The sequence below is a fragment of the Vidua macroura genome, chromosome 5 (genome assembly GCF_024509145.1).
Source record: "Vidua macroura isolate BioBank_ID:100142 chromosome 5, ASM2450914v1, whole genome shotgun sequence".
Classification (NCBI taxonomy): domain Eukaryota; kingdom Metazoa; phylum Chordata; class Aves; order Passeriformes; family Viduidae; genus Vidua; species Vidua macroura.
This window is the reverse complement of record NC_071575.1, coordinates 3474950-3502295: the sequence shown is the minus strand read 5'-3', so window position 1 is coordinate 3502295 and position 27346 is coordinate 3474950. Positions and strand designations below refer to the sequence as shown.

At 47.2% G+C, this 27346-nt stretch overlaps 2 protein-coding genes across 4 annotated transcripts in view; both read right to left on the bottom strand.

The window, feature by feature from the left end:
* Positions 1-24753, bottom strand: BID (BH3 interacting domain death agonist). The gene is made up of 9 exons (XM_053977402.1): positions 24685-24753; positions 23875-24113; positions 18848-19213; positions 7799-7907; positions 6393-6461; positions 4368-4545; positions 2933-3075; positions 1917-2120; positions 1-871 (listed from the first exon to the last, which is right to left on the bottom strand). Exons 1-9 carry the CDS (start codon positions 24751-24753, stop codon positions 860-862), a joined length of 1389 nt encoding a protein of 462 aa, XP_053833377.1. The 3' UTR covers positions 1-859.
* MICAL3 (microtubule associated monooxygenase, calponin and LIM domain containing 3) overlaps positions 22412-27346 on the bottom strand; it is a 107610-nt gene continuing 102675 nt past the window's right edge. For all 3 annotated transcript variants that reach the window (XM_053977023.1, XM_053977020.1, XM_053977024.1), the window contains one exon: positions 22412-27340. In XM_053977023.1, coding sequence (XP_053832998.1) covers positions 27156-27340 — 185 coding nt within the window. In that variant the 3' untranslated portion in view covers positions 22412-27155. The remainder of the gene's footprint in view (positions 27341-27346) is intronic.

Genomic DNA, 27346 nt, shown 5'->3' with positions numbered 1-27346 from the left:
ACTGAAAGTCTGCAGAGCTGTAGTAGCCTCCAGAGATTAAATTTTTATTTAAGTTAAAAAAACCTACAAAATATTTACATACTTGGAAAAGTCCTGAGGCAGCTGGATCACAGGTGACATATTTGCCACCTTTTCTGGTTATGTATAAAACAACCTGAGTCCAAGTTTGTTCAGCCTGAGATTTGACTACAAAATTTGCTACCTTTTCTTAGGCATATTCAGGTTGCATTCTCAAAAAACTTTCCCTGTGCCTACCCTGCCCTTTTCTTTACAATTTTTCTGTCAGTTTTATTTTTCAAGCAAACACAGGAGTATGGTGATTGATACTTAAGTACCCTGGTGTCAGCCTTCTCTGGCCACATCCCCCCTCTATCCCTCAGGGCTGTTCCCTCTTGCTGCCAGCTTCTCATCAAGACACCTGAATCCCTCCCACCCACCCCCCCGCTGATGAACCACCCATTCCACAGTCTCTGAGGCCTTCCTGGGAACAGCATTCAGCACGGCTCAGCTGCAGGTGCAGGGCTGGGAAGTGAATAACTAAAGCAAAATGCAAAAAAAAATCCACAGAGGACAGGCCCTGTGCCCCCTGGGCCTGTGGAGGCAGAAGGCAGGCCCTGCTGCTGCTAAAATAAAAGGTATTGTGAAAGCAGAGAGGCAAGCACTACTTCCTACAGGTACTGGCAGAGCTGGCAGGCAGCTCATGCTACTATTACTGCTGTGCTAGTCTACAAAAGCTTATCTATGAAGCTCTGCCATCCCTTTCACAGCTGTCTTTCAGAAGTCAAGAGAAAATCAAGTCATGTTCATCCATCAAGGAAAGTCTTCAGGAATTCACATGCTTCACACAGGCCTGGAGAGCTCACTCACCCAGCTGGAGGGAGAGAAACAGAAGGGGCATTATTAACAGCAGCAGGATTCTTCTCCTGCACCAAGCCCTGCCCAGGAGCCCGGCAGCTCCAGCACCATGAACGGTCAACACTGCCACCTGCCGTGCTCCTTCCCGTGCCAGCAGCAGGGACACGGCCCGGGGGACAGCGGGGGACAGCCTCACACAGAAGTGATTTATTCCTGGCATAACTCAGCACCTGGAGCCAAACAGCGACGGGAAGGGCAGAGTTGAGGGATGCAGCACAGTGACAGCGTGCGCGGGGTGCTGGGTGAGTGAGCCGGGCCCATCTGGCAAGGCTGCAGTGCAGGAGCGTCCCACAGGCCTGCAGCACAGCACAGCTGTGTCACCTCTGCTTCGCAGGGGATCACAGCCCTGCCCGCTCACGTCTCACTCTCAAGGACCACTGAGCCTGAACAGCAGCGTGTGTGTCCTCTCCCCTCCCCAGAGTCCTTGGTTAATGGAGCTGGGCCTCTAGCCTGGCTTGCTGGGAGCTGCACAGCCTCCCCACCTCTGCTCAAGTGCCAGCAGAGAACAAGAACAGATTTGACTGCTTCTCATTCCTTTCCCCTTCCAGTTCTCCCAAGCTCTAGGGAGCTGAGGAAGACAAGAGCAGAGAGCTCAGGGTCAAGACACTGGGGAAATGCAGCCAGTAAAAGCTCAGGTCAGGCTTTCCTTCCCCGAGGGAATGAAAGAGTCATTAACCAGAATGTTACTGGTAGAGCTCCCTGAGGAGACTGCAGGGAGGAGAGGAGCAGTCACAGCTCTCTCTGCCCAACAGAACAAATGCACTCTGTTCACTGGCTGCTCTGAGGTGGGGGGGAGCAAGCAGATGTGACATGACCCCCTCAAGCACACTCATTTCCAGAGCTCTGCAGGGACTGACATTGCCTTCTGGCCCAACCTCCAGAGCACTACAGGGAAAGCAGCAGGCCACAGGCAGTTCAGAGCTAGGCCACCCCTGAGGGAATAACCCAGGGCAGCTGAAAGGCTGGCTGTGACTCCCACAGAGCTGTGTGACAGCACTCACCATTTCAGCAATGTAGTTGTGGAACTGCTGGTTCATGTAGTTCAGAGTGGTGTTAAAGACACGGCGTAGAAGAGCAGGCACTGTATTCACAATTTTCTTAGTCAAGACCATTGTTAGCACCAACATGGCCTTCTCCTGTTCCATGTCTGAGGGGATGGCTCGTGTAAGCTCTCTCACTGCCCTGGACATGTGCTGGGTTATCTCCTGGATGGAAGGAAGAGAGGGATCTCAGTGCAACCACTGTGGCATAAAGCCTGCCAGGACTGTGCTAATAACTGATGTGCTTGTTGCAACACTCCACAGGATGCTGCTCCCCTTCCCTCCCAGCCATGCCAGCCAGCCTGTTACATAAAAAAACACCCCCAAAAAACCTATGGCCCTTGATCCAGATGTAGAGCTAATCCTTGGACAGCCTTCCTTTTCCTTTTTAACACAAGAGACCTCAAACTCTACTTCCCTTGCACAGCAGCAAGGCATGTTAGATGCTGGGCCACCTGCATCTAGGAAGAGGCCACCCCAACAGGTCACACAGCCAGGCCTAAACCCACTGCTACTCCCAACACTGTGCCTATGAACACACAGCATCAGAAAAGGGTCTTATGACTTGCTGTCTCTTCAGTGCTCAGTAACAAGCACAAGTTCAGCTCCTGTCACTAACCTGCTCAATTTTTACCCATATGATGGTCAGCAGATATACAGGACTTTGCACCAAAGTACAAAGATCTTAAGTACTAAAACTAAGCCTTAGCCAGACCATTCATTTTCCAAGATAAGCCATGGGGCCATCAAAAGGACAAAATGCCTCAAAGTCAGTCCTTTTCCACAACCACCATTTCACCATCTGCAGAAAGGAATGAGCCCAAGGAACTCACTCTACAGATTAACTTCTGCCACAGAATCACCTCTAATAAATCTTCAAATGTTTGAGATTAATTTTCACATGCCTTCAAAGTCACAGCAGGAAGGATGCAGAATATTTAAAAGGAGATCTGCTTATCAGGCTGCTTTTCACTCACCTCATTAGACAGATTCTCATTCAGAAAGTGCCGTGCTAGGCTATTTACTACTCCTTCTTGGATTTCTCTGTCAAACTGGTCTCCAATCTCAGCAAGCTGAGCAGCAATGATCCGGATAACCTCTTCATTTGTTGGAGCCAACCCTGCCAACACAAAGAGCAGAATTTAGTTCACAGGCTCTAGTCTAGTCTAATCTAGTCTAGACTAGATGAGCTGCTAATGTCCGTTAGCAACCTCCTTCCCACCCCTGAGGGTATTCATGACAGGCCTAAGCACGATTTCTTTAAGTGCACCCAGTTTGCTTACCAGAAATACTGGCAAACAGGGTTTGTATCTGTAGTTTAAGTAAAGTGCAGCCTCACCTGCCCCAAAAAAAAAAAAAAAAAAAAAATCACTGCAGGGCATGTTAGAACATCTCCAACCAAAATTTGAACAGAACAGTTACAGCCAACATCCTGCCCAGAAAGGGGAAAGCTGTGCATGACCTTGAAGGTTTTTTTCAACCTAATGATTCCAGACTTTAAGTGACTTGTCTCTTAAGCACCATCTAAAATACAGCACCTCATAGAACAGTTGGAGTTGGAAGGGACCTTAAAAGGCCATCTCATCCAAGCCCCCTGCAATAATCAGGGACATCTTCAACTAGATTAGACTGCTCAAAGCCCCAGCCAAACCAACCTTGAATGTTTCCAGGGGTGGGGCATCCATCACCTCTTTGGGCAACCTGTGCCAGTGTTTTACACCATCACTGTAAAAAACTTCCTTACATCTAGTCTGAATTTGTCCTTTTTCAGCTGAGAACCTTACACCTTGTCCTACCTGGTTTTGGCATGACACCTATGCAAATTTGTGTGAGAGAGGGCTTTTTACTGTAGCAGTTCCTCCTCACCCTGCTTCAGCTGAGGTCAACGTGCCAGCTGACACACCCTGGGCAAGGGGCAGGAGACACCCTGCAGATGGCTAGCAAAGCAGGAACAGGAGCAGAAGCTATATGAGGAACAGCTTTCACCAGACTGGTAGAGTAGAAAGGGATTCACCCAGTACCAGAACTCGAGTTGTTCCAAGATCTTAGCCCAAGTATTGATACTGCCTGAGGAGCAGCGCGAGGCCTAACTTAACTGCTTAGTATCACACTCCTTGAGGGCAGCTATCACCAGTACCAGCTTTGTGCCTTTGTCTGATGTGCTGCAGACAAAAGCCAGTGACAGGTGCTCTAGAAATCCATGGAGAGAGAAAGTACTATGTACCAGTTGTCTTAACCTAAGTGTTAAATTCCCAGCCAACACCGCCAACTTTGAAACAGTGAAGTTTCTCAATAGAGAAAACATTACTCCCCTGAAACAGACAATAAACACAAAGACAGGAAAAGGGGAAAGAAAACCACCATGTTCAGGGAGATGTGTAGGATGGAGAAAAGCTTGCTCAGCTAGCTCACCATTCTGAAAGTGGCCACTCCGATTGCCATCGGTCTGAAGCTCATCGTCATCGTTTCCTTGGCACAACATGATCTGCTGGCTTTGCAGGGAACGCAGCTGCTCTTTGAAGTTACAGTCAGAGGATACCTCCAGGAAGGTGAACAGCAATGCATGCTCCATCTGAAGAGGTCCATTGATCTGAAACATAAGGAAATCACTGTTAAGCCCATGCCTAGAAAATGTCCCACTCAGAGCATCTAGGCATGCACCGTTTTCCAACCCTGAACACGTCTCTGTGGCCTCCTGTGGGCACCTTGAACAGCATCAGCCAGGGGGTCCACGAGGCCTCAGCAAATGCAGACTGAGTCCCGGGTGTGGACCCACACAAGACTGTCCCATGGTGAATGACAGAAGGCTCTGCTCTTACAAACTGGTGTTGAAAATCCAGCTCACCTTCTCCTCACCTTTCCAGCTGTGGCAATGGCAGCAACCCCAATATGAGTTCCTCTTTTGAAACAGGTGTGAGTTCAGCCAAAACCATCCACTTCCTTTACTCAGACACCTGTGTTTGGAAGGGTTTTACCCCTGTATTTGGGAACTGGGCATTCTACTTGCTGTGCCTAAAGAAGGCAGGAGCTCTCCACTTCCATGTAATCAGAGCAGAGCAGTAACAAGGTGGGAAACAGAAATAAGAGCATAAGCCTGCAAAAACCCACAGGGTTCACATTTCTTCTCCCTCTTCAAAGGAACCTCAACTAGCTCCATAATAAACCTGTTCAGCTCCTTGTAGAGAGCCAAGCAGCTGCTCCCAAGAAAAGTGACATGAGATGGCAGACCAGTGCCACCTCCAATGGCACATTCACCCCCAGTAAATGGGCACGTGCTGTCTCCATGGCCACACAACCTGCAGCCTTCAAGCAAGGCAGCCCACATTAATTAGGTCGAGGAAGTCCATGGGGCAGGCAGACGATGGGAGGAAGAGGCCCCACTGGAACACCAGGCCTCATAACCAGCTAAGGCCTCCCGAAAACCAGGAGACTCTCCAAAAATTTTAGAAGAATAGGTAAGAGAGTAGGATGTGGTATAAGCACAGAAATAAAGTAAGAAAGTAAATCTTTACGCTGGTATGCAGATGGTCTGACTGTAAGAAAATACTTAGGGCTAATTTTACCTAGGGAGAAGAAGAATAGTTAAAGGAGAATGATTTGTTACGCTGACAATATGCAACCAGGATGAACTTGGTAACTGAAAGGGAGTTTTGGGGAGTGGAACCTTGCAAAGCCTCTACATAACCATATCTGACTGGGCAGACAAAAGGAGGAACAAAGTCAACAAAAGCCAGGGTTCAGAAATGGAAACAAATGGAAAAGAAAGGATATGCTCAGTCAGAGATGAACAGAAGGCACACCTTCCATGATCTGAGCATGCATGTTTACAGACATGCAGGTCACCTGGTACCCAAGCTCACTGGGGCACCAGTGGCAATCCCCTTCAGCCGCCTGCTCGACTGGTCATTGGGTTTATCACTGATACGTTTTTTAATCATATAGTGTTCAAAAGGCTTGTAGGAGGGCAAAGTAGGGGGTTAGAATTGTATCTTACATGGGCTGGGCTAGGGGAGGATGACAGACATTTCAGTTACAGTTCAGTGTGCAAGATTTGAGTGTGCTAAGTAACAACATCATAATTGTGTTTAACATTGCACAAAACAACACAATGCATTGATCACAGGGCTGCCCCCACTCCTTGATTAGTTTGAGCTGTTTGTAGCTTTATCAATAAACATTGTAGTCTCTTACATAGCTACATCTCCAGCTTGCAGTGCCAAGGGGAAGTGCCACACTGAGAGCTGCAAGGAAGCAGCTTGCAACCTAACTGGTTCCATCCACTTCCCTGTATTCAGAGCAGCGCCAGGAACACTGCAGAAATTCTGAGAAATTCAAGCCAACACTGAGATTTATTCCCTTTAAAGTATCTCAGGACAAATGCACCAGAGAACCACTGTACACTGTGAACAGCTGACTTCAGACACGTTTGACTCTAACCTGTTCCATAATGGATCCAGGGACAGAGCAGCTCACGTCACCCTCTGCTTCAGACCAGAAATCCTCGTCCTGTGAAAGAGTAAGAAAGAAAAGTGAAAGGAAAAAAATTTCCCATAAATCCACATCTTGAAGCTGTACTTACGTATCTGGCTATGTCTCATAGTAAATGTCCCTTTTAGTGATGCATATCCCCGTTTCTGGAGAGAGCTGCCCATCACACACCATCAGTCATGAAAAAGGGCTGAGGAAACTACAACTGCCTCAGTGAGAGGGGCCCTGTGAATGAGAGGCACAAATCTCCTTCCTGCCACGTGCCAGACAGTGGAGTGACACAACCTACAAACAGGGCTTTAAAGCCAAGAGCTGCTGCTGAGTAAGGGAGGGAGCACCCTGCATGGAGCCAGATGCTGGAATGAAGAGCAGGGTGATCAGAGAGGAACTCCTGAGAGGGGTGAGCTGACGGGTCTGCACGCACAGCAGAATATTCTGAAATGAAAAACCCAGCTGACATTGCTACACGCCCACAGGGCCTTGAGGCTGCCTGTCCTCACACTCCATGCAAGAGATCCACGAGGCTCATTTCAATACTTCCCAACAAATATCATGATGGGGAAGGCTGGATCAATAGCCAACAGAGGCTTCCAGTCACATGAACTCTGCTAAGCCTCCAGGGAGGCTAGCTAGGAAGAAGGGAGAAAGCAGGACAGAGCCCAAGGGAAGAGGCACCCAGCAAGGGAGAGCCTCTCTCTCTCCCTCACAAAGGGGAGATGTAGGAGCACAGTGCTCCCTCCTCATCCTGCCAGGAGCAGCTGATGAGTGGGTCAGAACCTTGCATTTGTGCCTTAGACACAACAGTCCCACAGCTGCACACACAAGTCTCTGGCTCAACTCTTGATGAGCAGGGCCTGGCTGAAAGTGGGCACTCCCTCCCTACCAAGCCTACCTCACCCAGGGCAACAACCTGCTTGTTATGCAGGCACCTTCTAAACCAAGAATGGGCTGGAAGCACTAAGGAACCCAAACAAAAGGCCTGCTAACCATCAAAGACCTGGGCTAGTGATAAATGACTATGTCACAGTAACAATCCCTCACATCTGTGTTTTAAATAACTAGCATGCTGGTAGAAAAGAGGGAAGTGAAAGCAGAAAGAAATTCAAACTCTGAAGCAAACCACAGTCATATTTCAAGAGACCATGAATCCCCCAACTTTCAAAGGCTCTTAGAAGTCCAAAACCAAAACACAATCTGCACTATGTCTGAAACACACAACAGCCCACAGGAAGCCTCCTAACCGTGAGCTCTTCTTTTCATGGAATTATGTCAGACTAACAGCTACAACATAGGCTTATCCCTTGCTGCTTTGCATTTTCCTCTGTTCCATTCAAATCCCTGTTACTGCTACTCACCTCTACCCTAAGGAGTGCTCTGGCTGGGGCGAGTCCTCTGTCCTGTTCTTTGGGACCTGAAGGGGCTCTGAAACAGGTTAGGGTGACCTTTCCTCTGGGCTCGACTTTGCTGGAAGAGACACAGATGTTAATTAAGGTTTGAGAACTCAGAACACTGAGATTAAGAGGAAAGTGGGGATTTAGAATTAAGTCTGTGGCAGGACTTTGGCTTTGTGCAAACTCCTCAAGAGCTGTCACCATAAGCAGTATTTCTGTAGGTTAGGTAAAGCCTCAGTTTGTACATAATCTAGTTTTAGAGATAACATTTCTTTTCAATGCAATTTTCCCACTCTCTGCTTTAAATGAAGAGGCACAGACTGCTCCAGCCCAGCCAGGTGCCTGCTGCACCTGCAGGTGTCAGTAGCTGTGCAGGGAGAAGAGACCTACAACACGTGTGGGTTCTTCCCTTCCCTCAGGGATCAAATCAGCTCTTTGTAGATACAGACACTCCTCAGGCCAAGTCCACAAAAATAGAGACATTAAAAAAAGTCACCCACCATAGCTGCAAATAGCAATTTTGTCTACTGCACATAAGCAAAGATAAAACAAACACAAAAACAGAACCATGAAAAGTTCCACCACCCTCCAAAGTACTAATATGGCAAAAAATGAAGACAAGGGAGCCTGAACACAGCTTCACAAACCGAATTTCCTAAACCAAAGATTGACCACCCATGCAGTGAATGACCCTGAAGGCAATACCTGCCCTCAGCTAAGAAAGTTCTCCTTGGGTGGTCAAAAACACACCAGAGAAAAGGAAAAAGGATTTCTTTCCACCCCAAAATGGCTTCCTACTTCTACAATACAGGGCAAATTACTTTTTATTTTAGTTAACTAGTAATTACAGGAACCTCAAGTTTTACATAACTACTTTGAATTAATGCAAAGGGCTTTGATAGTCATGAAGTTCCTGCTGAGAAGTCAAATTCCTTAATGGAATCTTTAAAAAAAAACCCAAAACAAGTCAAATGTAATTTTTTAATCATTAAGACTTCGGAATCCTGGTAGTTTCAGATTCAGATTGAGACTGTTTCTGGTGGAGAGAAAAAGGTTACCTTATATTGGGTAAAAAGAATCTTTAGTTGGAGAAGGTGAAAAGATGAATAAAGGGTACAAACACCATCTGCACTCAGATTCAGAGCCAAACTAGATCATTTGCTAAGGCTGCTTTAGGACTGCTCAAATCTTGGAATGAATTTTTACAGAATGTGATATTTTAATTGAAACATCAACTAACTTTAGTGCATTGTTCATTTTTTACTTCAATTCACTCAGACAAATGAACTTTGTGAGAAGCTCACGTTTCTTTGTGAGAAATGAGCTGCTTCTGAGAAATCACTAAATGCCTTGATGTGTTCAACACATAAGACTACAACCAGTTTTTTAGACCTGGTCTTTCTCTCTTTCTTAGAAAAAAAAAACATAAGGGGTTGCTTTAACCACAAGTTTAAAACCCTTAAATCAGTTCTACAGAATCAGAATAGGGCATGTTCATTCCAACTCAACATTGCATGGGATGCAGGACTGTGGGAGAGGCATATGGTAAGAAAACATAATTGCAGTTGGAGAAGCACATCCACCAACAGCCTGTCAGTGCAGTAGGAAAGACCTCATGCCACCCACACACAGCAGTTTTCACAAGTGAATTCTGTGGTTTTTCACAAGTGAACTTTGTGGATGCTTCCTCCAAGGCAATCACAGCTCTTTAGATGGGGCTGAGTGCACCCTGAGGAAGGGACTTGCTGCTCTACAACAACACAGCTCTGTCAGGTTTGGTGTCCCACCTTCTGCTTCTCCCTCTCATCTCCAAGGTACACTATCCTTTAAATCTCACAGGGAACTCACCAGAGGAGCTTTTCCCATCTGCAGTCCACCAACGAGGAGTGGCATCACTAGAGGCAAGAGCAGGCAGGGCCAGAACCCCCTGACTCCAGGGGAAGGAGAGTTGGCACTGCAAGTTTGCAGGGTGGAAAAGAGGGAGAAGCAGGGACTGCAAGACAATTTGCACTCCATGCTTCTATCCCACATCACACAGTGAGGAAAAGCCTCATACACTGTATTACAGTGCTGGGGGAACTCCCCACAGCTCTCAGGGCTGCCATAACAGCAGCAGGTCCCAGAATCCCTGCAGCAGTGCTGAGTCACCCTAAAATCAGTTTTCATCTCCACACTTGCGCTACATCTTCGAGACAGCTCAGAAAAGAAGCCACCCCACAAACAGTGCCTCTGCTTCCCATCACTTCCCCTCAGATTCTTCACCTCTCCTCACAGCTCAGCCTGGGAGTTACTATTCCCAGCAGATACTGCCTGGTTACTGTTTTCAGCAGGGAAGCCACAGGCCTGTAAAGACTGACTCCTTTAATACTGTGTCTGGATTATGGATCAATGGACCTATTGTGCGAGCTGTCAAGATGTTTATGTCTCATGTTTGAGTTAGGAGCAATTAAAATCTCCAAAGAAGAAACCACAACAAAGCATCAGTCACTGCAAAGTCAAAAACTTCCAATCTGAGCATTGCTTTCCCCGTGTGGCAGCTGAAAGGGAAGAACTTTGGGTGTGGCAGACAGGATGACATCATTATTGGAAGAAGTAAAACAGTGACTATTTCTCCCTTCCAGGATCTGGTGGCACTTACCTGTCCTGTAGGCAGATATTTCACTGCTGAGCTACAGAGCAAGGGCATCATTTTACAGGCAGGGAAACCAAGTATTTGGTATGTCCTGGCATTTTAAATCCATATATCAAACCATAACCACTCAATTTTACTGTCCTCATGAGAACTTGCCGCAGGCACAACTACTTTACATATCCAGTCACTATTGTAAAATAAAGAAAGAGAAACAGCATCACAGACTTAAGAGGTTCCTTACTTGAGGATACTCTGAGCTGTGCCACTGTTGTCTGCAGCACTTCAGGTCAGGAGAGTGTAAGCAAATACCACATCACAGAGCCCAAAGTCACCAAAAGCAATGCTCCACTTCTAGCCCATAAACCCAACAGGAACTAAACAGCCCAGGGAAGGTATCTTGTCGGTGTGCCAAACCAACAGTGCTGAGTAAATAGGATGTTATCATTACCTGTCCCCATCGCTCCTTACTCTGCAAAGGATTTGCCAGCCTGCACCAGTGCTTAGAACGCCCCAAGATTTTGCCTCATTTGAGACTCACCCCTAAAGCAGAATTTGCTTCCAGGCTTTGGAAAGAGAAGCAGCATGGTGGGAGAACAGAGACATTGCAATGTATAAGCCAGGTGAAGGATGGGCTCAACAAGACCCTCTGGGCATGTATGGATGCACACACAGCTGAAAACTGTGAAACTCAAGGATGGTTTGGCACATCTGGTTAACACCAAAGCCACTGGCTTGGTGAGTGCCAGCACTTTCACTGCCACGGGGAACACTGCTTCCAAACTAAGGGTATTTTCCACCCATTTGCCTCTGAGGCAGGAGGCAACATCAAGAGCTCGTTTTGGAAGTGGCAAAACTGATAAGCCGTGAGGAGCATACTTGCAGATACCAGCGGCTCAGTGGCCCAGAGCAGGACACACCTCTTCCCCAGTCACTTGCGGTTTATTTGCTTGGCACTGGGGAGGAATGCCCTGTTAGTCAGGATACATGAGACTACTTAAAATCCAACCAGGACAACCTCTGCCGGATACTCCTAAACAGGACAGCCGATTGCTTGAGATTATGAGCTTTTGTTTCTCTTCCTTTCAGCTTCAAATTGCCTCCTTCTTTAGGATGTAAATAATGCCACTACCAATCGCTCCAGCAAGGGAAAACAAAACCCAGCACCAACACAAAGCCATTTACTCTTCATACCCTTGATGCAAAACATGACTAATACTACTGCCTTAGCTGGGGCATTTTTACTTTTGCTTCTTTATGCTGCTTTAGTACAGAATTATCATCTCAGCCTGGACACCAAGCACTCTCAGCTGTGTATTTTGGCTTAGAAATACATTTCACTCCTTGTTTAAAGGGGGTTTATCTTCCTCTTTGGAAGAAAAACTTTATTGGAGACAATTCTAAAAACAAGCTGTCAGTAGGCCTTTTTGATAGAAATTTATTTAAGTTCCTGAAGGTCTTTTGCCTTTTCACAATGACACGAAGTGCAGCAATCTTCAGGTTATCAGGACAGTACTTTGACTTAGGAAGAAAGACATCCAAATCCCTCATCAACCACCGTTCTCATTTGGCTCAAAAACCTCTGACCAGCCCCCACGCAGCACATGAATGAGTAAGAAGGAGCAGTGCCATATTAATAATGCTCATAAAAAAACAGGCAGGAACTTTTAATCAGTGTGGTTTCTGTACTGGATCAGTGACAAAGGCAGCATGACATCTTATTCTTCAGCAGCCAACCTACAGACACAGCTGAGTCAACAGAAAGCCTGCAGCTGGAACTCGAATTCAGCTAACTGCAGCTGGACCCAAGCAGAATTTCCACATCTCTACATTTTGGGCATAGCCACACCTAGGAGGAAAGGGCAGGATTTGGATCTTGGCTATCAGAGTGCTGGCAGTTTCTTGGATCCGGCACTGGGCTGAGTTCTTCCCCTCTGGTGTTGAGCAAAGGAACTCCAGCCCTTTGGAGGTGAGCTCGTCCTGCACTTCACCTCCTCGGTAAGGTCAGGAAAATACTTCTATCTTTCCTCGGGACCAGGCTGGAGGAAGCAGAGCAAACCCTGATGAAAAAGCACCATCACCACTATCACACAAGACTGCTGGTCTTTGCAGGGCTAGCTTCCTGTTCAAAATCTAACTATTTCAGCCCAGCAGCTGCAACAGACCCCTGCTAGAATGGCACAGTGCACATGCAAGCAGTTCTCATGTCTGCCTCTTAGAAATGATGGAAAAGCACTGAGGAATCACAGTTCCAGTGTTTTGACATTATCAAGGAAGGACAAGCAGACAGAGCAGGCAGTACTGGGACAAACTCCAGCCATCACTGGTGAGGTGCAAGTGACAGCACCCAACCAGAGAAATGCAAGACTTGCTTGTGGATTTAGAGCATGCCCCAGCTGGGCCATGGGCACTGCACCCTTGCACTCTGGCAAAGCTGCTTTTACACTGGAGCAGTGACAAAGTGCTCAGCTCCTGCAGCAGACACAGTCTCAGCACTTGGGAACAGAGCTCTGAGAGCTGCAGGTGCCACTCGGACAGGCTCTGCCAGCCATAAGAGATCAGAGTGGGACTGGATACAAGAACTGCCATGCCACCCACAGCGCAAAAGAATCCTCCTGATTTCAGTTTTCATACGTGTACTACTGTTCAGTGCCAGCATCAGCAGGAATGCCATGTCATTTTGCGACTTGGATGCATTTCACAGCTGATACCAGCAGTAAAGAGGAATGAAAATCTGTCTTTCCTTTGCCTGACTGGCAAGTTAGATAAGCAAAGCAAGAAACTGGTCAGAAGTAATTAAAAAAAGAATTCAAAAAGACAGCTTTATGGACACAGGTTGCCCCTAACAGTAGCATTTCCTCTGCCTTTCAGGCCATATGAGTAGGCAAGAACTGCCTTTCTAGACTGGTAAGCACCAGGGATATCTGCACTGCTTTCTGGAATAAACAGAAGGTGTAAATATGCTTCAGTGTGAAGTTTAAATACTCGACCAGAGTGGCCCATCAGTAATTAGACATCCAAAGAACAACATTTCAGCACTTCAGGAGCTCCCTGCTTAGCTACAACGAGGGTGCTGATGCAACAGCCAGGATTGCACTCATGGAGCTGCTAAGCAATGATTCTTGCACTGGACAATTTACTGTCAAGAGAATTCTCACAGCTGGTATTCCCCAGAATGACTTCAGTGGAGCCTGCTCACCCTCTCAGGCTCTGAACATTTATCATAAAAAGATTCAAAGCTTTTCTAGAGAAAATGGTACAAAGAGGAATCTTCGCAGCTGCACACTCATGTGCTCTGACAGCATCCACAACCCTGTGTCAATATTTGACAGCTTTCCCAGAACATGAAAATGAATTTTCAACAGGCTCGCTTCCTCCTAAACATCAAGTGTATCAGAGATGTAAACATCTCTTACGTGCCTCAGTTTTATGAAACAACTGTGCACCAGCAGACAGCCAGAGATGATCCCCAGAAGGAAAGTCTGACACAGATCCTTTGATTCCCTTCTCCCACTGTGCTGCACTGCAACCTCCATTCCCACCATGACAGTTAAACTGATGAAGGCAGTACAAAAATATTTTTAAAAAGTAATCAAGATAATCTTGAAGGAATCTCTTACGACAGGAGCCCAGAAATCCTCAAGAACCTTAAAAAGAAAGTTGTGCATCAAACCAGACAGCCAAAAATAATAGTAACTCCAAGCAGCATTCATCACTGTGATCAAAGCTGTTTGACAGCAGCAGCTCATCCACTGTGAGCATAAAAGAAAGCATCACCTCTTTTAAACACCTTTCAGAATGATACAGAGCTAAGAAAACACCCCCTCTCAAAGAAACGCTGCAGGAGCCATTTGGGAACTGTGACAGGAAAATTGCAAATAGGTGCCTGCAGGAGTACACATTTCCTAGTGCCAGGCAAACAGGAGATGCCTCAGTTGCTTCTTCCACTCAACATCTACGGGCTCTCTTAGCTGTAGGTCTCCACACAGTGAAAAAGTGTCTGTTCTTCTAGGAGAAAACACATGACTGCATGAATCAAAGCAAAACCATTTCACTTTCAGTTCTACCTTAGGAGGAATAGGCTGACGTTGAAACACAGGAAGACCTTACAAACCCTAAATAGAGCAACTGCTGATCTAAGGGGATTTGTTTCGTGTGGCTGTCAATCTGAAAGTATTACAGCAATTACACTGAACAACCAGAAGCTACACTTACCAAGGAACACATGTGTCCTTTAAAGATGAAGAAAATAACCCAAAATAGTTGAGAGACCTGGGTATTGCCCATTCTATAAACAGCAGTAAGAGCACTACAAACAGGCCAAAGGTTATAGTGGCAGTATTTTACCAGGAGATAGAGCAGGTTTGCAGACATTTAAACAAAAATCCAACATCCGCGTGTGCCATGATGGCACATACAGTCCAGTTCCCCTGCTCATACTTCAGTGAAGCTGAAAAAAAGCTCTGAGAGTTTAAAGGAAAGAGGGGAGCAAGCTACTGAGGTAGGAGGAGATTAAAGCCCCAACAACACTGTCCTCTCATGGGAGAAAGAGCAGAATTCCCATAATGCATGAAGGGTACAGCCTTTTCCTCATGTTTGCCAGCAAGGGCAGTCCAGCCAAAGCCCACCAGGGCCAAGCAGCACCTCCAAGGAGTGCCACGGTGGTGCAAAGAGAAAAAAAAAAAAAAAAAAAAAAAAAAAAAAAAAAAAAAAAAAAAAAAAAAAAAAAAGGAAAGCAGCAGACTGGATCAAGAGCAGAAGTCACCAAGTGCCCAAGGCAATGCTAAGAAGGCTCCCAGCCATGGGGCTACTCAAGGGGAGGGGGCTGAAGGATTCTTGGAGCAGCTGTTGCCAAGAAGGGTGTGAAAGACAACAACATAACCCTATGCTCTGCACTGAGCAGCTGCTTCAGAAAGCACTCAGGAGGCAATCCCTGCCATCTCATCCAGGCACAAGGAGGTGCCTAACCTACACCACTGGCAGCTCCAGAGAATCCTGCTCTCTTCCCAGTATGAGGGAACAGCAGGATGCCAGGACATGGTTCACTACAGACATCTGATACAAATCAAGGCAGTCACAGGAAGCTTAACAGATTGCTGCCAAACCTAAAGAATGACACTGGACACTGTGACTCAACATTTCCTTCTATATTTTATGCAACCTTTCCCTATATCCTTCTTATCTTGTCTGGGTCAAAAAAAAACAAACTTGTAAAATATCTGAGGAAAGGACCCCCCCACCACACACATACCATAATCACAACTGATAAGCTTTAGTTAAAGCTAAACTCAGCACCCTGCAACCCCTCTCAACCCCAAGCAAAGCCATCCAAAACTAAAAGGGGCTCAGACCTCCAAGAGTTTTGCATCTTTGCTAAGCCATGAGCTCCACTCACAAATTAGAAATACTTTCATGTACTTGGCTTTGCACAGTACACAGATATGTAGGTAATTCCAGCCCCCAAAACTCTGTAATCTGAAACAGACAAAAAGCCATACCATGCCAAGAAAAAAACAAGGCAGCTCCTTGAGAAAAAAAAACAACCCAAAATACCAACCCAAAACTGATAGTGAATTCTGCTCTTTCACTCATCTAGGAACTGCTAAGCAGAGAAAATGAAACCTGCCCATCTGCACATAATTCCCCTCAGCAGAGAAACCGCAGACCAGGCTGGCTCTTTCCTGCTGGGGAGCTCATACCCAGAGGCCAAAGGAGCTGCCTTATCAAGGAACCAGCACCTCGAGGCTGCTCCTCCACAGTCACACCAGCACTCCTTGCACCAGGCACAAAACCTGCTCATTAGAGACAGTCCCTTCTCCCCCGTCCGATGACTTCCAAGCACCAGGCTGCCCTAGGAAGGTCTCCAAAGGTGACCGTCACTAGATTTATGTGTCTGCCTGCTTCCACTCTAAACATTTTCATTCCATTACAGAAAAAAAAAAAAAAAAAAAAAAAAAAAACAAACCAAAAAACAACCCTGTTAGAGCTGTCAGCTCCTCAGACTCCTGCTGAGTGTGGATGACTCCTGTCATCCTGTTGCAGAGGAAAAACACAGTGTAGGAAAACATGGCATGAATGACCTCAGGTGAGAGTGTTCAGTGAATACACACACCCCCCCATATAATCCCCTAATTATAAATCACAGTTCTTACTGGTTTAGGATCTAACAGAAATAAAAAGCCACACTTTACAAGGCCCTCACGTTATCCAGGGGTGTAATGTCCTGGTTCTGGGTTCAGGCATGTCCAAATCCCAGGAGCACAGACTCCTGGTTTGCACAGGCAGCCCTGGTGGATGCTGTACACTGCTCTGCTGCCTGTGCACAGTGAGAAACCGAGCTGAACTCACAGTCTCAGCTGGCCTAATCTGGTTTTAAGAAACTGGGAGGGCAGGAACCCAACAAAACCACCTAACCAAAAATCAGTCACATTTTTTCATCTTAAATTCAGCAAATGTCACCAGAGGCAAACAAGAAGGTGCTGACAAATCAGAAGGGGAGGTTTGTCACACCAGCCTTTCTTGGTACAGGGCAGCCTATCCACAGGTTTGCAATCACCTGTTACACCCTGCACATGCACAACTGAAGTGTTTTGCCTCAGCAGGTCCCTAAGCCCTGCCAGTTTCCTCTAACGAAAGACAAGAGACCTAAAAAAGGAAGACAAGAAAATGGGAAGAGTCAGGTTGTAGAAATCCAAGTAGATAACAGAGTACTAGAATGCTGCTTTTTATACAATGCATTCCCCCAGTGTGTAACACAGGGGACATCTCCAAGAATGAGTGCTGCAAAGTTATCCTAAAGACGCTGAACACCACTAAAGTCATGTAAAGAGGTTACAAAGGAGAGGAAAAAAAAAAAGCCCCACACAGAAACCCCCTTATTTTTAAATAACACCTTTTAAGATGTTATGCTTCCACAGGCAAGTGAAAACAGTTTCAGTCTGATTAGTGACAAGAAGTTATAACAGAACAAAAACCACTCTTCCCCACAGGTGGACTTTTGCAAAAAGTCCTTTACCAAAAAAAAAAAAAAAACAAACCAAAACAAAAATTTCAAAAACAATTTCCTGTCGGGGAACCAGTAACACTTTAACCGTTTTGAACAGATAACAAGTATCCCATGACAAGATTATGGCCCAGATACTCCAAGAGAGGTAAAGAAAAGGTCACAGTTTCTAAATAAGCGTTGACTTTCTGAATGAAGACTTTAATGATCTAAATAACTTTGAGGCGCTATACTTTTTTTTTTTTTAATTAAAGCTACAAAATATTAGCCTTTAAAAGAAGACAAGAACATCCCCCCTTCGCCAAACCCACCAGTTTCAGAGCCATTGTCGCTCCAAGGTACAGAGACCATCACCAGAGCGTGTAACTTACAGAAATACTCTTCTAAGGAAGGAGACCTGCTCACTCCGCTCCCTTCCCCTTCACACGCTGCACGCACTCACCCGCTCCAGCCTTCACTCACCCTGAATCCAACACGTCCGATGTGAGCGCTGCTCACGGGCAACAAAGGGCCAGCCAAAGGCGCTCACCACTTCAGCAGGCAGCTTACAGCTTTGGGGAAGGCAAGGAGCTGAGAGGAGATTCACACCGAACTGACTCATGTGCACAAAATCCCGGCCTTGCCTTCCTGCCGGAGCTGCCGCTCCCACACCCCTCGGCCACTGGAAGGCTGAGGCAAGGCGCGTCCCCCCGGGGTCGCCGCCGCTGCTTTAACTCCTTCCAGCCAGCGCCGCTCGCGTCTGACAACTCTCAGCCGAAACTGAGACGCTGCACTCGGCCACGCAGTCCAAAGGCAAAGAGAACTTCCTGCGGTTTTATGAAATACCACCTGAGCCGGAGGGAGGGCGGTTCGCGACAGGAGCAGGGACGGCCCGGTCCCGCCGGCAGAAGCAGCAGAGGGGCCGGGCTCGGCGGCAGAGCGGGGGTCACTCCCTCACGGGCGAGGAGGGACCGAGCGGCAAACAGAGCAAAGGAAGAAACAGCCGCACCGCTGAAGCGCAAGGCGGGATTCGGCGGGCAGAAAGGAGCCGGGAGAGCGGCCAGCAGGCAGAGGAGTTTCCAGCAGCCAGAAGAAAAAGCAGAACGCGCAGACCGACCCCCGCCGCGTCCCTTCACCCCCCCGCCCCAGGCCTGGGGGGCTGCGAGCTGCAGCCGGCACCGCCGGCCCCGGCGCTGATGCCCCGCGGCCCAGGAGGCAGCGGGCCCGACACTCGCCCCAACACCGCCACGGCCACCGGCGCTTCCCGGGCGGGCCCGCGCGGCACCGAGCGTGGGAGCGCGGCCGGAACGCCGCCCGTGCGAGCTTCCCGGCGAGCTTCCCGCCCAAGGCGGCGGTGCCGCGGCCGAACCGCGGCTGCGGAGAAGCCGCAGGCGACACTCACCGGGAGGCGGAGCGGGGCTGCGGGACCGCGGCGCTCGGCGGGGGAAGCCGCGCTGCCCGCGGTATTTCAGCGCGCCTGCGGCCCCGCCCCGGCCCGGCCCGGCCCGGCCCCGGGCGGGAAGGCGGGCGCGCGGCGCGCTGCCGCTGCGGTTGGTCGTGCGGCCTGAGGGCGTGGGCGCCGGGAATCGCCCCGGGAGCGGAGACCCGCCCGACCCGCCCTCCGCCGCGCTTCTCCCGACGGCGATCCTCCTTCCGGAGAGTTCCGATGGGTCCCGACCCGGTGCTGCTTGGCCAAAGGCTCCTCACAGTCCATCTACGGCCGCTTCTCTCCCTGCCAAATAAGTGCAGGTTTTCGTTTAAGATCGTTTTATGGGGTTAAAATCACAGACATCACAGGTTTGGAAAAGACCTCTGAGATCGTCGGCTCCGACCTGTGACCAAACATCAGCTTGCCAACAAGACCGTGGCACTGACCATTGTCCAGTGCCACAGACCACGTGCCAGTGCCACATCCAGTCTTTCCTTAAACATCTCCAGGGAACAGCGGCTCCACCAGCTCCCTGGGCAGCCCGTGTCTAATCACCCTTCTGTGCAGAAATCATTCCCAGTGTCCAACCCGAACCTCCCCTGGTGCACTTTAAAACTTTGTGCTCTCACTCTGTCACTTGTTGCCTGGGAGAAGAGGCCGGCCCCTACCTTGCTACAACCTCCTTTCAAGTCTTAGTCATACAGTCCTACTTCAACTAATTACTCCTTAATACAGCCTTACACTTAGTCATACAGTCCTACTTCAACTAATTACTCCTTAATACAGCCTTACACTTCAACATAGCTCTAGTGCCAGTGCCTCGCTCAGGCTTTGGATGGCCCCACAGAGTGTGCCAAGGGTGCCTGACCTTAGGCACCTTAGGGTGCTTTTTAAAGTTATGGGATTCTGCAAAACAGACTGAGTCAATTCTGGTTGAGGTTTGAGTAATATTGGCTTCCCGTTGGGCAGGGAAAAAATGACACACAAATATGTACATTTCAAGGAAGTGAAGTTTCTGTTTTCCCAAACTGTTTTGCTTTGCCCTGCAAAGGCAGCACTGCCCCAAGCAGCACTGTCCCCCCACTCTCCCTCCTGCCAAAAGTGTGTTCCTTTTTTTTTTTTTTTTGAGAAATCACTGTGAGTTTTTTTATACCTTTTTGTTTCTGGTATCTGAGTGATATGGATTATATATCTGTATAGAACATGTGAATAATAAAAAAGAGATGTTATCTCATCTTGCTTACAGAAAGCCACGTGATTTCTGCACCTGAGACATGCAGAAAAACAACACACACTAGGAAATACTAGTTTATCCACTTTCCTGGTATCCACAGGCATTCACACTGTTCCCAAGGCACCAAGGCAAAATAGCACTTTTTCCAGAACTGGTTTCTGGAGCAGTGGGGTTTTTTTTGTTCCTTGTTTTGAATGCTTGTAAAAGGATGCAGGCTAAGGAAGGAGGCAACTCTTCATCATATCCCTTAATATCTGTAAAATGAATCATGCAGCCCCTTCTTCCCTGTGTCTCCAGGAGGAGATGCAGCCACATGCCAGCACTGTTTCTTCCACCCACTGCCACCTAAAGGATCGTTTTTCTGGTAACTGCTCCACTGCGGCTGATGCTTAGGATTTAAAGCAGGAAGATACACTCAGGACCTGCTGGAATTCTTATGAGATGTGTGGCCAGGTAGAATCCTTACAGGATCGGGTTTTCATTCTCCAATGTGCGTGACTTAAAAATGCAATTGCTGATGCAGACAGCAAATGCTAATTGTTGTCACAGCACTGATGGTGAGGACTTTTCAAAAGAACCCTATAAAACCATGAGGGAAGCCAGAATGGCAGGGGGCTGTAGGCATGACTTTCCCTTAGTTATTTTTCCTGACAAGCTCCTGAGAAGTTTCCTGTCTTTAGCCAGGCCGAGTACAGCCAGGAGGGCAGCATAAGATAAAATATATCTGCTGCTGCCAGAAAGAGGCTCTGCACACTTCTTAATGAACCCACTGACAACCTACCTCCCGTGCTCCCGAGAGCTGAGGGAACATTCACCCTCCCACCTCGGTAACTTCTGCGTGTTCCTCACCTCTGCCAGGAAAGAGCCAGGGAGGGGTTGTGCTTCTGGGCCAAGGGGAACCACGCAGGGTGGGTGAGGCAGCTTCGTGGGCATGGAATGGGTCAGAGGCTTCTGAAGGCTACTTTCATTATCAAGGGAAAAGGAAAGCACCAGCTGCCACCAGGCTGAGCTCCTGGGGTGGGGTTTACTTGTTAGAGGATCTTTTACTGGTGCAATTTCGCAGTTAATCTGTGCAGGAGCATTCTTCTTGGAGGGCCAGCGTAGGTTTTGCCCAAGCTAGCAACAGATAAAGCTATTCCTAGACCCATTGTTCCATCCACAGTTTGTAAAACAGCAGAGTGTCTTTGTTCCTAACTGGGATTGAGAACTAACAAAATTTGCAGTGTTACTTAAAAAAGCCATGTTGACGTGTTGGAAGACTATGGATGCAGAATGTCTTTGTTCCTAACTGGGACTGAGAACTAACAAAATTTGCAGTGTTAAAAAAGCCATGCTGATGTGTTGGAAGACTATGGATGCGAGCCAACTCCTGTGTCCAAGTCCAGCAGTCACTTTCCAGACATTCATTTTTCTTCTGGCATCAAGTGAGAAATCCTCATAGACTGGCGTTTAACAGCAGAAAGATCCCCCATCCCTGGGTAACCACAGCTTTCTCCCACTACTATTTTTATTCCCACTACTATGGGGGAACCAAAGACCAGAAGAAAAGAACAGGAAGAATTGTAAGTTTTGAAACGTACTCAATGACCTGCTGCCCTACTGAGCTGCACAAATGAGGCAGCGAGAGCTGTCATTCCTGCCACCTGCAGCACAGCCTGCTGGCCCAGCCTCCAGGCAAGGGGAAATCCGAGGCATCATCACTCCTGCTGCAGTAATAGGTTTCCTTTCATCACACCACCATAGGAACACCAGGGTTTATTCCTTTGTTTTTGAAAATGGTTGAGTGGGCAAGAAGATTAAACACATTGTTTGGGATTTCCCCGGCCGGGATTTCCCCCACCATCCTGTGTGAAACTTCTGCTTCTTAAAAAAGAAAAAAAAAGTTAAAAAAAGTCAGCACAGAGGCATTAATATGATTCTCCCCATATTTTACTGAATGCTGCTACACCAGCATCAGATGTTCAGGCTAGTACTGCAGGCTGAGGAAGTGAGCTTCAGCTATAAAAATGAAATCCTAGTTTCTACAAGCCAATTTATATTACCTGCATGCCTTCTTGGCTATTTATAGTAACTTCACTCAGAATCTGAAGAAACAATATAGAATATGCACATGTACTGGGGGGTGTATTGTTGATTTCTTGGCATCAGGTAATTCAGAGTGGCTGAGAGTGAGTCAGCAAAAAATTGGAGCCAGGCACTTTAACAGCCAGATTTATCTCTAGATCACTTCCTCTCAGGTCCTCATCAATCGTCAACCAAGGAACTGACATCAGAGGAAAGAAACAATAGCGCCACCAACAAAAAAGAAAAAATAATTAATGACTTTATTTTTTTTTTTTTTTTTTTTTTAGTTCAGTTGGCCATCTGAGGTGCTAACGTCTCAACACCAATGAAGCAAGTGTGCATAAAAACAAACGATAGAACACAACCAAACAGAAGAAAACAGGCTGGAACAGAGTTGGTTTTGTACAGGTAGGGTGTTCCCTTTTCTGTTAACGCTCCATACATGCCAACCGTAAAAGCCTTGAACAATCTGAATATCAGAGTTCACGTTCATACAAAAGGGCAGATGCCAAAGCAACTCCCTCGGCCTGGACCAGACTTCACACACACGTGCATGCACCCACAGATACAGAGTGTTTAAATTACTGCAGCGCCATCAGAACATGGCATCCTCCCCTCCACACCTGCTTTCAGGGACATCCTCATCTGCCTGCTACCCTGCCTAGTACCTGCCAAGCAGGCACAGACAGGCAGGGTAGCAGGCTTGGACAATCCAAAAGCAAGGAACTTTTGGGAAGCTTCCCATCTCTGTTACTTTGCAAAGGTCGACAGCCAGCCATCTCGTTCTCTGTGAACTATATACAGGCTGGTTTTTAGTATGCTTTAGAGCTCTCTTCCTTGCAGACAGTGACAACTGAAATTCCCATTGCAGCTTTTCAGTTTGCACACAGGAGATTTTACAATGCAACACCTCTCTCAATCCACTGGTGTGTGGCGTAAACACTTAATGGAAAACTCATTTTATAAGAATGTTAACTCATTTTGTAAGAATGTAGCTGCTCACAAAAGGGAATTGCTGGCTGCTCTAGATCATGCTGTCTAGACCACTTAGAATACTTCATAACGTTCAGGATTAGGATGTATAAAAATATTAAAACCCACCAGAGTGCACACAAATGTGGTGACTAGCTCTATGCAAGCACCGTGTTCTAACAGAGGCCTAGGCATTGCACAAAACTCAGATTCTTGACCATGGGGGTAGCCCAAGGATCCACTGGTGCCTTTACATACAAACAAATATTTACAGAAAATGCAGAGACAGAGAGAGAAGGACAGACTTTTAAAACTCGCGGTCGCTCTAAAATATGTTCAGCAATGCAGTTTATAACATGCCCTAGTGAGACCAGGGGGCATTGGTTAACTGAAAGAAGGAATATGCCTGAAAGTTGGAGCTGAAATGTCTTGTCACCTCCCTACACATTAGTTCTCTGAAGCTCGGAATTTTACAGCCAGTTGTGACTTTTAATGAGAAAATGGTTAAAAGGAACAGAACAGTTTAAAAAAAGAATGGTACTGTGAAAACAGCAGATTAGTTGTTCTGGCAGTCCTCACTCCCCCACCTCCATTTACCTCCTGGGCGCTTCCTTCCAGGAGCTGGTGTTCCCCTCCCTTCCCCGTAGGGGCTGAAGGGCTTTGCCCCATCCTCAGTGTGCCCATTTTGAAACCAGCACGGCTCAGGTTCCAAGCTCGGCTCTCTTCCCACCTGCTGCTGGGATGAAGCGGCCAGCCCCGGGTCAGGACCGTGTCACCTGGGGACAGCCACCCTTGCGTGCCCACGTCTCGGGAGCCGAGGGTCCCTCGGCTCTCCTCACACGTGGGATGGACACACGTCATTGAATGCACGTGGCTGAGCGTGCGCTGCGGGCAGCGCGAAGAGCTAGAACATCCTGCTCGGATTCGGATACAAATAAGGAATCTTGTGCTCACAAGAACCTTCTTCAGCTTTAAAAATACAAAATTTGAGTTAAAAATATTCAGAGAGTAAAAAAAACCACTATCTGATATGCAAGTCATATTCTTAAAGTGCAACTGAACAGCAAATAACAAGTTGTGCCTTTTACAACCATTTTGATATAAAAAGGCCTTTTAACATTCCCTTTTGTGTGTTTTTAATCAATTTGTGTGTGCGATGTTAGCTCTTTGTTTTCATTCTTGATGCTGGAGGCCTTCAGCACAACCCAAAGAGTTCAGGGTTAGAATATGTGGGTTTTCTGTGCAATAAGGTATTACACCCTGAAGCGATCTCACTCTTCAGCATTGCAAAGATCTGGCCAATGTCCCTCAGCATGAAAGGGAAAAGAAACCATCTGGTGTTTCTTCTTCAGGACTTTGTTCTACAGCTCACATTTAATGACCATCTGTTACAAGTTAGATGTGGTCCATATACCCAGTGCACTATAAAATGGACTGAGGGCAATTCTCTGCACAAGACAATTTACACTAAACTTTCTTTTTTCCCTCCTCCTGCACTCCAGCTTCCAGTGGCCCCTCAAATGCAGACTGTGTAAACTACCACTGCCAGTTTGACTCGGGCAGCAGGCCCTGCACCAGCAAACGGGAGGGAATTCTGTTCATCAGACATCCTGCTGGTAAAGCCAACACTCTGGGATGCTGGAATGGCAGGTGGCACTTGCTAAACACACACAGTTATGAAGTAGCACTGCAGCTGCCTGTCTGCTTGGTTTCCACGAGTTATCTGGATTTAATTTGTAATGCCTTAGCATAAAACACTAGGTGGAATAAAGGGAGAACACTTTGGGTGGAAAACACGGGTTTCCACAGTTAGCAACCAAGCACTGCTCAGAGTCCCCATGGACACTCCCTCAGCCTGGGGCATTCTCCCAAGTCAGAGGTGAATTCAAATCATGGACCTCGGCTTACAGGAGACCCCTCTGAAGGAGGTAGAGAGCCAACAGCAAGAAACCACGCAAACCTCTGTGCCAGGGCAAAAGACTGAAGGATGTTCAGCCCTGTTGGGGTGCCTCGCACCGGCAGTGTCAATTCCAGCTGGAAGAGTCAGTAGGCTGTACAAATGTGCTTGGGAATGGGACACGTTCTCAGAGACATCAGAAAGCAGCCTTGGTACTTCTTTAACAGGAAAAGAACACAGTCAGCATGCCAAGGAGGGAAACCCTCTGGACACATCATGTGAAGGACAGGACATATCCCCAGTGCACGGTGCTGTTTCAGCTCTGCAGGAGAGGTTAAGGACACGGTTTGCCCAGGGAGTCTGTCCCACAGGCAGTGGGGCTGAGCTGCTCAGTGCACATCCTGCTCACTGGTTATCGTGTGGCTACAGTCAGGACCCTCCTGGCTGAAAAGCAGCAGATTCACTAACTGGGCCAAAAGGAGCTTCTTCCAACAGATACAGCAGGAAATGTGCTATTTTTGTTTTTGTGGAAACCCCTTGAACTGTATCAGGACTGTGAGGATCTCCTCTTTCAGTGAGGAAGAGACATACGGGATACTTCTACCTCACACTTTTGGCTTTCTTGTTATAAAAATGTAAAATTTAAATAAATATAGGTTTGTTAGTCCAAAAGAGAAAATGTGGGATGTGGAAGAAAAGGATGCTAAGAACACAAATAGATTCTTAAACTCCATGAGTGCACAGGATTTTTTCATACAGGAAAACTCCTAGGGCAGGATGCATCCATGGGTACATAAAGGCTGCCCTTGCTGTGAAGCAGGGACCGATCCGCAGTAGTGTCTTTCTCTAACAGAGTTAAAACACTCCCTCCACAATCAAATATGTGTAACAATCAAATTATTATTAAGAACTCTAATAAATAGCCACAGGTAACAACGTCCAGTAATTTTGAAGTGGAAGTTGTAGGATGCAGCAGGCACACACACCCATCACTCGTCCATTTTTTTCCTAAAAGATACAAAAATGAATCTTCTTTCAAGTATTAAAAAAATAAGTTAATTGACATAAAAGGGTCAAAGTGACTGAGGGCCCAGGCAGGTCTTAAGCTTTGTTTCCAATGTGCAAAAACAAAATACAGAGGAAGAAAAAAATAAAAACACTGAAAAGTCTTAATGGTGGTTCAGTCACTTAAGGACTTCTCCCTTTTAGGGGGCCTAATAACCAGGGAATGCTGCCTGGGAACACCCCTGCCCCAGCACACACTTACCACTGTCCCACAGCAGTATTTTCCAGTGTCAAAACAGTCACAATAAAAACAGAACAAGGAAGCCCACCAGCCTCTGAGCTGTGGCCATGAAGACTAAGGCCAGCAGTAGCTGCCTCTCCAGTGTGTAGCAAAGCAGATAGGCATCTTCCCTCTCTCTTCTGCTCCCTTTGTTCCTCACAAGAAGATTTAGGAGGCTAAGGTAGTGAAAGGGTCCACTGATGCCCACTTCTCTCCAAAAACCAAGAGGCAGAGAGTTCCATCACACATAGTAGTATCTTCTCTGTCTTGTATTTCTTCATATCCATGCATAAGGATCAACTGCAGGTTTCTTTGGTGGGGAGGAAGACTAAAGCAAAGAAGGTGTTGCCCTGGGCTTCTGGAGCTCTCCTGGACAGCTGATTCCACTGCTACAGGCTGCTGTGGTTTTTCAGGAAAGGTTGCCATTTCCCTCCCTTTTATTAGAACTGGTGTAGTAAAAATGGGAAAGGAATGGACTGCCTTAAATCCAGTGTAGTTAAGGGTACTTCTTCCCTTAACCTCCTTCCCCACACATGGATTATTCCCCCCTCCCTCCTACCACACACAAAATATGGTCCATCGTACAGGACCTCAAGGAGACTCCACAGTCTCAACTCATTTCTTCAACTTGGCTTGCAGACATGTAAAACTTAAGCTTCTGGAACCAACACACTGATCAAAAGGCTTCTGAGTGCTTCAAACCAAATCCCTGCATGCTGTTGGACCCTTCAGAGGTTTCCCCTTCAACATCTTCCTATCCATGTAATTCTGGCAAACTCAGGGTAGGCCAACTGGACAACACAGACCAGCAGAGGTAAATGTGTTAAGCTCAGGACCAGTTCAAGCTAAAACCTTTGGAAAGCATGACTGCCTCCAGGTCCTTGTCTTCCTCTTTTTCTCGAAGCCGCTGCTCCTCAAGGAGAGCCACAAGGGAATCTCTCTGCTCCACTACTTCAAGCATTTCATTCAGGATCCTCTTCTCCTCCGAGAGCTCCTCATCTGTCTTCAGATGATCTACAG

Bases quoted from the DNA above. Each gene is read 5' to 3' on its own strand.
- BID (XM_053977402.1), bottom strand. From the start codon at position 24,753: ATGTCTGATGAACAGAATTCCCTCCCGTTTGCTGGTGCAGGGCCTGCT. The intron at 7,908-18,847 runs GTGAGTGTCGCC...TGTCTCTTCCAG, and splicing joins CAGCCCCGCTCCGCCTCCCG to CAAAGTCGAGCCCAGAGGAA. The intron at 2,121-2,932 runs GTGAGTGAAAAG...CCTTCCATCCAG, and splicing joins ATGAGAATCTGTCTAATGAG to GAGATAACCCAGCACATGTC.